Source organism: Pagrus major, chromosome 15 (genome assembly GCF_040436345.1).
Source record: "Pagrus major chromosome 15, Pma_NU_1.0".
Classification (NCBI taxonomy): domain Eukaryota; kingdom Metazoa; phylum Chordata; class Actinopteri; order Spariformes; family Sparidae; genus Pagrus; species Pagrus major.
In genome coordinates this window covers 2,601,174-2,616,078 of record NC_133229.1, presented here as the reverse complement: position 1 = coordinate 2,616,078, position 14,905 = coordinate 2,601,174, and the positions used below count along the sequence as shown (strand labels likewise).

General features: G+C 38.7%; 1 protein-coding gene across 2 annotated transcripts; it reads right to left on the bottom strand.

Annotated features, from left to right (window-relative positions):
- Nucleotides 1-6,077: 6,077 nt before the first annotated feature.
- cdk1 (cyclin dependent kinase 1) lies at nt 6,078-14,834 on the bottom strand. 2 transcript variants are annotated; one of them, XM_073481853.1, is made up of 8 exons: nt 14,767-14,834; nt 14,013-14,055; nt 13,625-13,781; nt 12,424-12,547; nt 10,204-10,374; nt 9,776-9,939; nt 8,468-8,609; nt 6,078-6,351 (listed from the first exon to the last, which is right to left on the bottom strand). In XM_073481853.1, the coding sequence occupies exons 2-8, from the start codon at nt 14,047-14,049 to the stop codon at nt 6,235-6,237; spliced, it is 912 nt and encodes a 303-aa protein (XP_073337954.1). In that variant the 5' UTR covers nt 14,050-14,055; nt 14,767-14,834; the 3' UTR covers nt 6,078-6,234. The 2 variants fall into 2 exon arrangements, with proteins under 2 accessions (XP_073337954.1, XP_073337955.1); XM_073481854.1 differs by lacking the exon at nt 14,767-14,834 and adding an exon at nt 14,198-14,220.
- Between the last annotated feature and the right edge of the window lie 71 nt (nt 14,835-14,905).

Below are 14,905 nucleotides of genomic sequence, written 5' to 3'. Positions count from 1 at the left end.
CATCTCTAAGGTCTAAACTCTGCAACTCACACCAAAAACAATCAAGATGGATGAATAGCCCTACAGGCAAGAGCTTATATATTCTTTAGTATTGAAGAACCTAGTAACATTAACAACTGCACTGATTGCTTATTGGAAAATGACAAACCCACAAGACTTTATTACTGATTAATAGTTTATATAGTGAATACTTTTACTTTTAATACTGGAGTGCAATATGCACTTAATACTTGCATACATTTAATTAAACTTTTACTTTAACTAAAAGGTCCCATATTATTGTGATGTGAATGGGCCGTGGGACACAATCAGTGACGTAATGAGCATTACTCACGTATTGATGGAACTGAATACAGGTGTGTGTGATTGCGGGCGGGAGGAGGATTGGGAGGAGACAAAAGACTGGGCGGACGGGGCATTGAGAGAGCATGTTACTGCTGCGGCTCGGCACTCTTTTGGGAGGGAGGGTGTCGTTCGCAGCCATTTAGGACTGCCGGAGATGAAGACAGGTAGAGCAGGGGGTTAGTTCCTGTGGTAGGAGGGGAGGGTTGCTGCCTCCTGTAGAAGTCGGCTTGCCAAAAAACGACTGCCCCCAACGGGAACACCCATCGGCGTGTTACTCTATCCACAGCAGTGGACAATGGAGAGAGAACTGCGCGTATTGAGAAGTAGTTACGTCTGTCATTCTGTCATAGGCTACAACTCTTTCAATAAACAATCATGAGATGAGTGTTGGTGGTTACTTTTATTGTTGTTGTGGTTGCTGTTTCTGCTGCTGCTGCTGCTGTTGTAAGATAATTAAAAAAAACAATGTTTGTAATGTGACGTGAATTTACACCGTCTTAACCTATAAATAAAGTTATAGCCGACTTAAATACCAATTTCAGTTTCAATGATTTTGGGAGGATAAATAAATGTGCTAATTATCAAGGATCCACAACAAGTATAGTTATACAGACATTGGTCACAACAATATCATCCCCGAGTTAGTGACTGACTGCCCCCTGTAGCTCAGGATTGCAAGGGGTGATATTCACAGAATGTTCTGGAGTGATAGTAGAGGGTACCAGGTGCTAGTACAGTGAATTTGGTCGATGTCACCCTTTGATGGAGTTCTTGAAACTGTAAGTGGAAAGCAGAGAAAGAACAGCAAATCTCACACAAAACAGAGCAGGACAGATTTGACCTCAAACATTGGTTTTTACCACTTGAATAATGAGTAAAGAACCATTACAATGTATGAATCAGAGTATTTCACCTGCCAAAAACTGATTCCAGCCCCTGGTATTGAACGATGAGGGGGGTTTCTGCCCCAAAATAACTTAGCTCACATGTTGAAAAAAGTTTTCACCCTGTAATGAAATGTAATCATCACAATGTAACATCACAAAAAGACCTTGTTTGACATCTTAATATGAACATGTTCTGACCTGTGTCCACTTGTGATACATAATAATTTGATTCATACGTTTTGAGAAAAAAAATGGATTTATTTTGAACAGACAGTTGTACAGACAGTCAAACTGAAACACAGACAGACAGAATAGCTGAGCAGGATGAAACAGTAAATCTATACTACACACTGTACCTAAAAAACCTGCTTACACACAACACGTATTGTGGCCTGCATATTTATATGTGCATATTTATCAAACATGCTTGTGTGTTATCTAACAATTAATGCAAGGTTCAGAGCAATGATGAATTTAATTTGATTCATATTATCTTCTCTTCATTCATATCACAACTGTGTCATGTCTCTTACTGTAATAGATTATCTTAATTTCATCATAACAGTCATTGTGGGTTTGTCTGTGGATTACCAATTTGAGTTAATATATGATCTAAGAGGTATTACTTGCTGCTGGAGAGTCAAAATAACCCTATAAGATTCTTCATGTTATAATATACCTTCAATGCATATGCCCCACAAGACGTGGCATCTTGCTCGATCGGGTGGGTCTTTGTCTCACATGCCCACCTTGAAGCATTTAGCCCCCTTTGTCTCATGAATGATCTATCAACACAAATAGAAATTATAAACATTTAATAGTGGAATAAGTCATGATATTGGAGCATGAGAAAAAAGAAAACTGGATGTCAAATGAAAAGAAAAAAAATTCTCTTGAAAGTAAAGATCCTAGGTATTAGCTGAAGTAGTGACAGTGCAGGGAAACAAAAGTACAGCCTTTTATTAGGTTTGAATTTTTTTTTTTCTTAGTTCATTCACAATTGTGATAGGTAAAGAGTATGCATAATATATTACCTTGTGACATCCCGGCAGTGGTTCATAGATGTTTTTTTTTTTCCCCAGTGGGTCCAGAAAGAGACTCTTTTTTTTTGCTGGTAAGATCACCTACATATGAAGATACAAATTTAATAAATATGCTGTACCAATAACTTTGTAGTGATACACAAACACACGCGCATACACACACACACACACACACACACTCACACACACACACACAAATTGTGTTGGAAAGTTAATTACCACCAGCATCCAGTGATGGGCTTGATTAACAAGCTGTAATTGTGTAGTTGTAATTTAACCTCTTCTTAAAAAGCCCACACTTGATCCAGAGGTTTAAGCCAACTATAGACCCATACCTAATCTTCACTTTTTATCTATGATCCTTGAAAAAACAATTTCCAATCAGGATTTTGAGTGCATCATAGCACCGAAACGGCATTGGATTAAATTGCAAATGACCTCCTAATTGCATCTGACAGGTTTTGTCTCTGTACTAGTCTTGTTAGATCTTATTGCTGTGTTTGACACCATTAACCATCACATCCTATTACAAAGATTGGAACAATTAATTGCCATTAAAAGAACTGCATTGAGCTATTTATCAGATCAATCTCAGTTTGTACAAGTTAACAATGAATCCTCATTGCATACCAAAGTTAGTCATGTGGCTCCACAAGGTTCTGTACTCAGACCAATACTATTCACTTTATATATGCCATATTTAGAGAATATCATTATAAAATACTCCATTAATTTTCATTTTTATGCAGATGATACACAATTGTACTTATCAATTAAACAGATGACACTAATCAGTGAGCTAAACCTCAGGCATATCTTAAGGACATAAAAACCTGGATGACCTCCAATTTCCTGCTACTAAACAAAAGTTATTGTGCTGGGACCTATACATTTCTAAGAGACACATTATCTAATGAAAAAGCTACCCTGGACAGCACTACTCTGGTCTCCAGTACCACATTAAGGAATCTGGAAGTTATTTTACATCATAATTGTCCTTTTAAGTCCCATATAAAACAAATTTCAAAGACTGCCTTTTTTCACCTGAAACAGTAGTAGTAGAGTATCTTAAAGAGCTCATAGCACCCTAATATGCCACTAGAACACTGCTACTAGGATGCAGGGCTACTTGTGGTTCATAGAGTATCCAAAAGTAGAATTGGAAGCAGAGCCTTTAGCAATCAAGTTCTTCTCCTGTGGAACCATCTTCCAGTGTCAGTTCAAGAGGCAGACATTTACCTGCACAAGCTCTTCACAATGCTGCCACAGATTTAGACTGTCAGTGGACTCCCCATGATGCACTGAGCTTCTCTCTCTTCCTCTCTATCTGTACACATCATGTCTTATTAATGCATGTTACTGACTTGGCTTCTTCCACAGAGTCTCTGTGCTCTCTCGTCTTGCAGGTTTCCATGGATTGTGATGGCCCTGCCGCTGTGGTCCTGCTCGACTCCTACTATAATCTCTATCATCATCGATATTCTACTTCTCCTCCTCATTATTATTATTATTATTATGGATCATATTTTGACTATAGTCTCTTTTTCAACCCAACCAGTCGGGGCAGATGGCCACCCACCATTGAGTGTATATGGTTGGCTGTGTTCGTGGTTGTGTGTATATGTGCGTGGTTATCTCTGCACACTTATGTGTGCATGTTTAACTGTATAATACACACTATCACACATCTTACTGTAGCATCCTCATGTTATGACCTTCCATCACAATCCGGCCTCCCCACAGTAAACACCGGCATGCAGCGGGTATACACAGTTTGATGTTGTGTCAGCCTTGAAGTACAACTTGTTCTCAGCTCAGATGCAGATGTGGATGAAGATCTCCGATTTCTCTCCGTCTGTCAGTTGTCTCTCCATCACACTCATGGTGGATCCTATTCATAATGAATGGTTCTGTGCGGCTGTCCAGCAGCACATAAGGAAAGGAGGTGGCAGGTTCAAAGGATGTTGCAATATCTGTGACAGTTGTGTTGTCAGGATTGTTTGTTGTTGCGTCCTCATATTGTGTTTTCATATTAATTTCCATGAAGTGTGTTTAATTGTGAGGAGAGTCTTATGTGAGGTGTCTTCACTGCACTCTGAATCATTACAGCTTTTCTGATAAAGCACACTGAATCACCAAGGGGCTTCCGAGATTCTTGACTTGACAGAGGAGACTCCATCTACAGAACGTTGACACATTTCATCACAAGATGAAGACATAGACAGATGAAGACACTTTTACTAACAAACACACCCTTATTATGTCTTTATGAATCCTAGACGTATGATGTATGAATGATGGGTGAGGTCTAGTTGTTCTCTTTAAAAGGCCCTGATGTAAAGTGTTGTGAAATATTTACATAGTGAGGTCAGCCAAAACTGAGCCCCATCAAACACTGAATCAGCCAATAGCAGGTCTCATCACAGGTACATGTAATTAATCCAATTGACAGCACAACCGCAACACACATTGTATTCTTTAATGTACAGAATCATGCAAGAAGAAAGCTTATGAGCTTAAGAGTGGTTTTCTTCAAGCTACACAGCTGTTTAGTCCCAGTCCCTTGAGTTCTCTTCACATTGTGTGTGTGAGATGTTCTTGCTTTCACTATTAAACATAGCCGTGAGTTCTACTGTTGATTTTTTTACCATGTGATTTCAGCAAATGTTTAAGTGATCTCTGATCACGATCATTCAAGATTTTTTCCAACCACATTTGGACAAAAGATGATGGTTCACCACTATCCCTCCAGGGTTTAATAATGCGTTGGAGAGTTCTTAACCCAATTTTAGTAGTTTCAGTAATCTCCTTAGTTGTTTTCTTTGCTTAATGCAGGCCAGTAGTTTGACCCTTCTGAAACAGAGCAACATATTTTCCACAACCACAGGGTATGTCTTCTGATATGGTTGGTTAAGAAATGAGAAGTTACTCACTGTAGTAATCAGTGCAGTAATTATCCAATGGAAGGCTCTTACCTATTTGCTGAGTTAGTTCCAGGTGGTGACTTTTTTTTTTCTCTGCCAGGCAGTGCAGTTCAAGCCATTAATTGTCCATCACTCAGGAGCAAAAAGGAACCTCCAAACAAGGAATATTGTATAGAATTTAATTATGATAACATTTTTGGCAATATCCTCTAAACCCATGGACCACACAATTGTGGTCATCTACTCAAAAGATCATAGTCCTGTATTTCACTGTATTTTTAACACAAGTCTTTACAAACACAGCATCTACCTGAATTCTAATCAGTACTCATCAGAAGGGGATTCAGGCAGTAGTCTGAATGAGCTCAGGTTGGGCAGGATGTTGCTGGTGTCCTTTAGTACTTCAACTGTGATTACCAACATTATTACAGATAAGGCAGTGCTCATTAGGTTTATTTGAGCCATTTTACTTCTGATGACTTTTTTGTATGGTTCTCTACCTACACACTCTGAACACACACAATACAAAGATGCAGACACATGCCAAGCTCCTCCCCATCACCAGTTACCAATACAACAGTGCATGATTTAAGCCACAGCACACAAGTCTTATATGCAAATCTGGAGTTAGCCAGAAAGAGGGGAATGAAAATGGTATACATGGAGGGAAACATCGTTTATTTTTGTTTTTTTAAGTCTATAGTTGAAGTGGCCTTGTTAAAACGGACTTGCGATCTATCTAAATCTATGAGCATTTTTTTTAAAATGAGGGCCCTGGGCTGAAAGGATCCAGGTTGCATTTGTGTCCTAGATCATATAAAAAGGGAAAGCCTTATGATTATAAAAAAAATAAATAAAAAACTGACATAAAGCATTAATGTTTAGAGACTCACAGAAAGTGCAGTTTTATTGGAAAGACATTGTTGAAAGACAAAACTTTACACACAGTCTACAACAATTTTGACAGACAAGTATTTACAGAATAATAATTCACAAAGGGTATGAATATGTTTGTATATATGGTCAGTATATGTTTTAGATTTTGTTGATGCTAGCAGCAGGCAGGGTGGATTTGTCCAAGTCATCAAAGTATGGGTGGGTCATGGCCTCGCGCGCTGAGATCCTCTTGGGTGGATTGTATGTCAACATTTTCTACAGCAGAGAGACAAGAAGAGGATGAAAGGAAGATAACATCAATCGGGATATTTCTGTCTGGAACAATTAAGTGATTATAACCTGCTTTAGAGAGGAGGACAGCTATTGCAATCACCATTCCATTCACGTTTATTTTCTCACAACAGTATATGTAATTCTTGTTAATCTTACACTCTGGTCAAGTATACAAGTATAAATATCTTTATATGACCCTGTGATACCTTGAGTTAGTCATGGTGACCAAAATGGATTACAATGCCTTTCTATGGAACTGTAGCACTCTGAAACACACTTACAAGCTTTAACAAAACAATGGCATAAGTAGGCCTCGCATCATGCCAGACAAAATCTGTGTTGGAAACACTATGTCCCATATAGGGATACATGAGTGAAAGAGAGAGTGTACACAGCTCCAGAAGTAGAGTAGTAGGCCAGTATACACTGTACAAAATCCAGATACCAAAATAAAAAACTCAACACCTAACCAACAAAAGAAAATCCAAATAGTCGAATATTGGGGTCCAGCCCTATCATATACTTCATTAAACTATATCCAGAAGACATTAAGACTTGTTTTAAGATAGTCTTAATAAATAATATTTTGAATTAGAGACATTGTTTTTTTCCAGAGCTGATAACAGAGGATGCTAAGGAGAAACACATCTCGCTTAATTATTAGTGACACAGAAGCCACTGACAATGGTTACCTTTTTAATATCTTTTACTTCAGTCTCTCTTTCAAACTCAACACTGACTGTACAATGTTTGAGTGGTGCTTTTACAGAACCGAATGGAAAAGTATCATAAAAGCAAGCATTCTTAACTTCAACACACCTCATAGCATAATGCCCAACTAGGGGCGAATATAAGTGTGCTGTCCTGGGTGTTGTGTATTCATCACAGCTGCCTGTAGCTGGAGCTGCTAAACTACTACTCCAGAGTCATTTAATGTGGGAGTAAATGCCAAGTATACACACTGACATTGGAGACAAAGCCACATGTTAGCAGGCGCTAGTAGGTTTTCTGACCAGTGTGAGTGGGGTAAGAGAGAGAGAGAAAGAGGAGGAGAGCTGTTCTCTGGTATTATATCCCTCCTTTAAAAACGCACTTTTGTTGATGTGACCTCTCCTACATAATTTATAGAACTATTGTACTATACCACTTATACTGTTGATTCATACAAGCTTGAGTGCACCTTGCTGTTGCGATGTCATTTGCTATCATGTTGGTTTCAATAGTTTGATACTACTACATAATTTACAACAAGCTTCCTCCACACATGGCTCACCTGCTGTTTTGAAAAAGAAATCAAGGGCGAAAAAATCCAAAACACTCAACGGTGCAGACAAATTACCCTGCAGCTGAAAAATCCTTTCCACCATTGTAAGAGACATCTGTAAAACTTTTGACAAGACACTAGAAATGGGTGGATGATAAAAAAAGGTCCAAAGCTAGTTTCAATCCCGTGAACGCAATTTTTTAATGCATTGTGTCAAATGATTTTCATTTCAATCATTTCGGTGTTCATGGTAACAGTTTAGATTGGCCACACTGGATGCATTAGTCACGCTTCTCACGCGGGCGTCAAGCGTGGCTGCTGCGTCACATGATCTAGAGATTTGGAGTCTCACCCATTTCTACCGCGGCAAAAATAGACCTGAAAAGGACCTATAGACAGCCATATCCACATCATGCCAGCATTTTACTATAGTTTTAATGTCTGTATCTGTAGAGTATGTCACAGACGTGAAGAGAATACACACAACAGGTGAGGAGCAGTTTTTTCTCCCTCCCTCTCTTTCCCCCCTCCTGCTTTCTCCCTCTTTCAAATGGGGTAAAGAAAAATCATGTCATCATATTTATTGATAAATATCAAAGGCAAACTCCATGTAAACAGATAGGGCAGGTAGTTCAGCAGTTCAGCAATGCAGCCACCACGCAGTACACAGACATCCAGTGTGTTCAGCCTGCAGGTCTGTGCTGTCTACATAGAAACTAAGTGTATCTGTACTGACCTTCATCTGACTGACTAGTTTCAAGAAGAAAACCCCTGAAGCAGTAGTGCCAGGAAAGTCTGAATTCATATGTTAAATTATTCAGCCCTAGTCCTCACCGCCAGTAAGTCCAGGCCATTCTTATCCAGGTTTTTCACCATTGATGACAGGTTGCCAGACTTCCATTTAGGGAAGGTGTTTTTGTAGTCAGGTAGGCTCTCTACATCAGGCCATACGTCATTGTTAGGGGTTCCCAGAGTCCTGGAAAAAACAGAAACAGAAGTAGGATTTAAATAAATAAAAGATGGAACTGCAAATAACTATCTAAGGGCACCAAGAACCAGAGGAACCAGGGACTTAACTCAGCAACCCCATTCTAACATGACAGGGAGAGTAAACAGCAAGTTAGTAATATCTAATATATCTTTCACAGTCAGAGACAGACAACAAGCTGCACATGCGTTGATGCACTTAACTAACCCAGGGAGAACAAAAGGGAGATCCTAATAAAACTTTATCACTATCACAGTATATGTATATGTATATGACAAAAATAAATATTGCAGTGTCACTCTTTTCCAATATTGTGCAGTCCTCCTTTCTGTTAGGACGGTTGAGGTTCAGGAAATACAGTGGGTTGTCCACTAATCTCTGGACTGGTGGTACGATCCACAGCTCCTCCTGTCGACATGTCAGTGTTCCTGAGCAATCTTACTTGAAATCCAAGAAGCTCCCGACGGACAGGCCAGTGCCTTTCAAGTATTATGTGTGTGAATAGTTGAATGAGAAGTCAACTGTAAAAGCACTTTGCTATTAAGGTTGAAAAGTGCTATATACTGTAAGTGCAGCCCACTGACTATCTTTCAAGAAGTTTCAGGGAAGGGTTTGCAGGGAGTGAAAGACAAAGTTCATTTGCTGGTAGTTTCATAGCAGTTACACACTAAAGCAGATGTAAATAATTATCATCCAATCATCACTGTTGACCCTTTACTCATCTCCCACCTCTGCATGTCTTCTTTTCATTTATTCATTACGTCCATCTCAAACATCAGTCAGAACATGACTTCATTTTAAAAACCTTTAATCTTATAAATTAGTCGTGGATACGTAGACAGCAATGTGTGAGGAGGACTTTTAGTTCCAAATTTGGCTCCCCTGGTCCCTAACTAACCTAACCTAAGTACTTCAAGTTTTGAAATTGGGAAAATCCCACAGCTGCTGTTGGAGAATTTTTTAACAGCAGGATTTTGATCAGGAAACTGGCTCCAGGTAAATATTACCTATTCTTACGTTACTTTCTGTAGTCTGAGTTTAATGGGCTCTTATATCAACAGCTATTTCACCACTTTACATGTTTTTATTCACATTTGGAGTAAAACAACTTATGAGTTCTTCTAAATGTATGGAGATGTGATCTGTGTGTCTACCTGAAGATCCTGAAGAGCTGATCTATCTCTGAGTCTCCATGGAACAGAGGCTTCTTGGTAGCGAGTTCAGCAAAGATGGTCCCAGTGCTCCAAACGTCAACAGGGGTTGAATATCGGGGTGAACCCAGGAGGACCTCTGGAGCCCGGTACCAAAGAGTTACAACCTGAAAACACAACGGTTAATTAAACTCACTGGTCGTTTTAAAGGCTTTTTGTTATTTAGTGTTCTTAAGGGGAAAATTCTCAATATTTGATGTTGATGTCCAACCTGCATGATGGTAAATGAAGTCAACTGAAGCAATAAATTCCTCAATAGTCAACAGTCAAACTGCAAGAATTTATTTGCTTTTTTAATTTACAACTAACTTTAATTTATAGTTCAATTGTTTTAGTCCACAAACTCCAGTGGTGTGTGAGGGCATTCTCACCTCATGGGTGTAGACCCTGACAGGAACACCAAAGGCTCGAGCCAGGCCAAAGTCTGCCAGTTTGATTACTCCCTTGTTGTCGATCAGGAGGTTCTGGGGTTTCAGGTCCCGGTGGAGGACTCGACGACAGTGACAGAAGTAAATGCCCTCCAAGATCTGATACAGGTAGCTCTTAAAAGGGATGAAGGGTAAAATAATGAACATGGAGATAGACACACATGTGCAAAACAAGACAAATGGCAAATTCAATCTCTTTGAAACATTTTCTAACTCTGACCAACCCTTCATATAGAGTGAAGGACTCAACTGATAAAATGGGGAAGACTGTAAGAAAGTCTAAAAAGCTTGTCTTCAACTCGCTCTCATTCCCACAATGTTCATTTCAACTATGTCATTTTCTTTTTAATAAAAAGGGAAAACTGTGCTGGTCGCAACAATGTGCCTCTGGAAGCTGTCGGACCAACACTTTTTGCTCAGTGGCATTTAAATGATAGGGGCTGCATTAGGTCCCATTAAACGGAGAGAAAAAATATTTGGAGGCAGGCAAACACATCCACTTTTCTTAACCCACATTTTTGACAAAAAAACATACAAAAATTTCAGCTCAGTCGACTCTCATAGTTTATACTATATCATCGTTTAAGTGATAGCAGGCACTGTCTTTGAGGGAGAAGCATGATAATGTGAGGCGAGACTCACAAATCTCTATTAAATCAACTCTCTCTGCCCGTTACCACTACCAACTTAGTTACCATCACCATGGCAACCGATAACAATTGGGCCAAGTCAGAGACAGATTTGCCAATGAGTGCAGTTTAAAAACACACAGTGGAGAATGTACATATGCACAAATGTCAAATATGTACACGTAAGCATGCATCCAAGTGCCCACATACACACATACCATTTGCCAACCTTTAAAACATATTCAACTGATATCTTTTTCATTCAGTCTTAAAGCTGAAGTCATCCCACTATTGCCGTTTTTCCATTACATCTGCCGGCCTGGCTCTACTTGGTTTGATTCGGTGCAGCAGCAGGTTTGCTTTTCCATCACAACTGGGCTACCTGCTTGAAGGTGTGTCTGAAAGCACTTGTCCCAGTCTGTGCAGTACTATCGAAGAATTTTATCTTGTTCATTCAGTCTCCTATGGTGTGGACCAGAGCTGAGCAGAGCAGAGTTTGTCTCCACAGTAAGTTTATAACTAGTATGTGAAATAAACAATGACTCCACAAGTTTCCCGTTTCAATTCAACCCACTTGTCCATGAGTCATGATGTGCTTCGCGGTGTCGGTCATTCTTATCTGTTTGTTATGTTAGCAAGGTAAAATTACGTTAGCAAGGTAAAATTATGTTAGCTTAACATTAGTGCGGGTGAGAGGGAAGGGAGGACAATCGTGCTGAGTAAAATGCAATGTTGGCCTGGAAGTAAATGAATAACGTAACGTTAACATCCCCATCCCCATCCTTTACCCTTCTGCAACAACTGTCATTTCACTCTTATTGATCATAATTTCACTTTGCCACATGTTAACCATATGACTGAGCACATTAAGGCTATATTCACAGCATCACCAGGTGTTCTTTGTTTTTTTTTTTACATTGGATTAACTTATGTTACATTGAGAGTTCCCCTGCAACCAATAGCAGAGGCATTCGTCACCTCATGACTGTTTGTGACCATTATACACTACAAAATAAATATTGTAAAAGATGACATGAAAAGGCATTTCTGGTCGGAGTTTGGCTCATAATGACTTAATGGTTCAGATAGATATAAAGATATATTATATAAGTATTATATATATAAATATTCATGTAGACATGCCTTTTTTTCATTGAAAAATTAAAAAGATTTAAATTGGCAGATATATCCGTTATGGAATTTTTTACTCCCCAATATCCATATTGGCAAATCCATATTGGTCAGGCCCTAATTAACACTAACTTTCACTCTGGGTGACACATAATAAGAGTGATTAATAAAGTTGTCCGTTTCTGTATTTTTGCAGAATATTACTCCACCCACCACTCAGTACACCCTTTTTGGGATATCGGCTTTGTTGTATAAATGACTTGAGTCAATGTTCAATCATTTCAAGTTACCATTATCCTTGAGATATATAATTTCATTCCATAATCCAATTAAAAACTAATTGAAATGCAACAATATAGCAGTCACAAACTGCTGAGAGTTTATTCATCACAAACACACTTACCTTCACCAGCATAGGGTCCATGTATTGGCCCGAGGGGATGGAGTCCAGGTACTTTTTCAGGTCCATAGACAGGAACTCAAAGATGAGGTAGAGACGAGACTCCTGCATGAGGACATCCAGAAGTCTGACAGACACAGACACAGACACACACACGTAAGTCCATACTGCATTTATGTATACATTTCTCATAGGCTAACTGTCATAGTTCTTATTTGCTCACATATTGTTTTAAGGGTTTGGCATGATTTTGGAAATATATTGTCAGTGGTTGGCATGAATGAAAGTTGAAAACCCCATCTAGCATTTAGGCTACTTCAAAATCAAAGTCAGCTCATGCTTCACCAGTAAAATGCTTCTAATGTGAAACTGCAGCAGCAGGAAGTTTTTGATTTTCATTTTCAGTAAATTAACACAGCACTCTACAAATATTGAGCGTCGCCTTTTCTTGTAAAAGCAAATGGTGCATCAACACTCCATTTCTAATTTAGATGTAGCACAAAAGGGCTCAAAGTTTCGTGGTTTTTTAAAAAAAAACCCTTGTCTTTTTAAAAAAATTACACAGATGTACCTTGTAACCTTGTATTACTGGTAACTGTCAAGACGGAGAGTGAAGTGATTGTCCCTCATAGCTTTTTTTTCCTACTCAAACTAGAGCTGGGCAACGTGGCCTCAAAATAATATCACAATATTTTGAAATCTACTCAAAAGCACTTCATAAATGCTAGAAATGGGCGACAAAATCAAATATCACAATATTCTTGACCAAGTACCTCAATAAAGATATAGGGACAATATTGTATGACAATTGGTACTTTGACAAAATATTATCCCAATGACATTTTATATACTACTGATGATAAATAATCATCAGTAATGTGGATATAATGTCTACGTGGGTAAATGAAAGTAATAGAACAAGTAGAGTGTGTGTTAAGTTCAGAAAATTACATGACTTTTCTGTAATGCAAGCTTTTAAACCGGGAAAAGACAACACTTATGAAATGTGACCATATAACGACATCCAAAATCTAAGACAATATTTAGTCTTATATCACGATTATGATCCATATATTGCCAAGCCCTATGATTAGCATTTCATAAGGGGAACATCTTATTTTACTTTTATAACCTTTTCACCTGATAGAATTTGCTTACACCCCATTCTGCATCACACCCATTGCTCCACACAAAGTGAACGTACCGTACAACATTGGGATGCTTCAGTTCTTGAAGCAGAGAGACCTCTCTGACAGCAGTGCTGGGAACCCCCTCCTCCTCACTCTCCAGACGGATCTTTTTCATAGCAACAACCTGCCCTGTGGCCTTGTGCCTGCCCTTATACACCACGCCATAGGTACCTGCAAGAACAAGGTAACACAGTAATTCTAATTCTAATATTAAGTAGAGCCAAACTGACAGTGAATAAAGTTTATAGTATTGATGACATTGTTGATTGAACTACCTATGACATAGGGATGCTGGGAACAATTTGACAATATAACTATAAACCATACATTTCCATAAAGCTCACACCTGTAGGATTTTTTCATGTAAATTTAATCATTTAGACAGAAAATATTAATACAGACCTTCTCCAATTTTCTCTATTTTCAAATAGTCTTCCATTATTGCCTGAAAGGAAAAAAACATGCAGTCATATCAAGAGTGCTATTTCAACAACTACCATCACTTTTCAAGTGCTTCAGCTAATACTTTCCTTATCAACTTCGTCTGATAACTGCGACATTTTAGAGTTACGTAGAAGTGTACTTACAATAGCCAAACGTGTCGAGGCTGCGAGTGGCTTTGGTAACTTGCATAGTCATAATTAACAGCGTGCCATGTCCAAATAATGTAACAATTGTTAACTTACAACCTACAGCAATTTGTAATAGGCTTTTTAATTAAGCAATAGGCTACTAAGTTGGTATTTCAAACTGCAAAAAACAACAACCCCAAAGCAGATTAACGTTAAAGTTCAACAGCCCAATTCATGCTGTGAGTAAACTGAACTTCTAGATTTTCGCTGGCTCATATCTCTAAATTTAGACTCAGTTGTTAACTAACGTTTAGTGTTTTCGTTTCGCCTATGACAGTAACGTTAATATATAGCAATGATTCAAACACGTCACCGAGCCGTTGGAGTTACCGTTCTCTTCATACTAAGTAAGTAAAGATCACCATGGTTAGCTTAGCTAATGCTAATTCGTCAAAGCAACCTTCTGTTGATTTTCTAGCGGTAGCTGACCACTTTCTGTCCAAATTGAACGGTCCAAACTTTCAACTAATCTGACAAATCATTTCAGTCATATTTCAGCTTGTGTAAAAAGGAATAATAATTACCTGACTGTGCCCCGGTTTTTATCGTACGTACTGTCCGTGCACAGACTGCCGCTGGAATGCTGACAAACTCTTTTGAATTGACCGCAGTACAGCAGCAGTTCAAAACAGACCAATGAGCTCAAGGGATGAATTTCAAAAC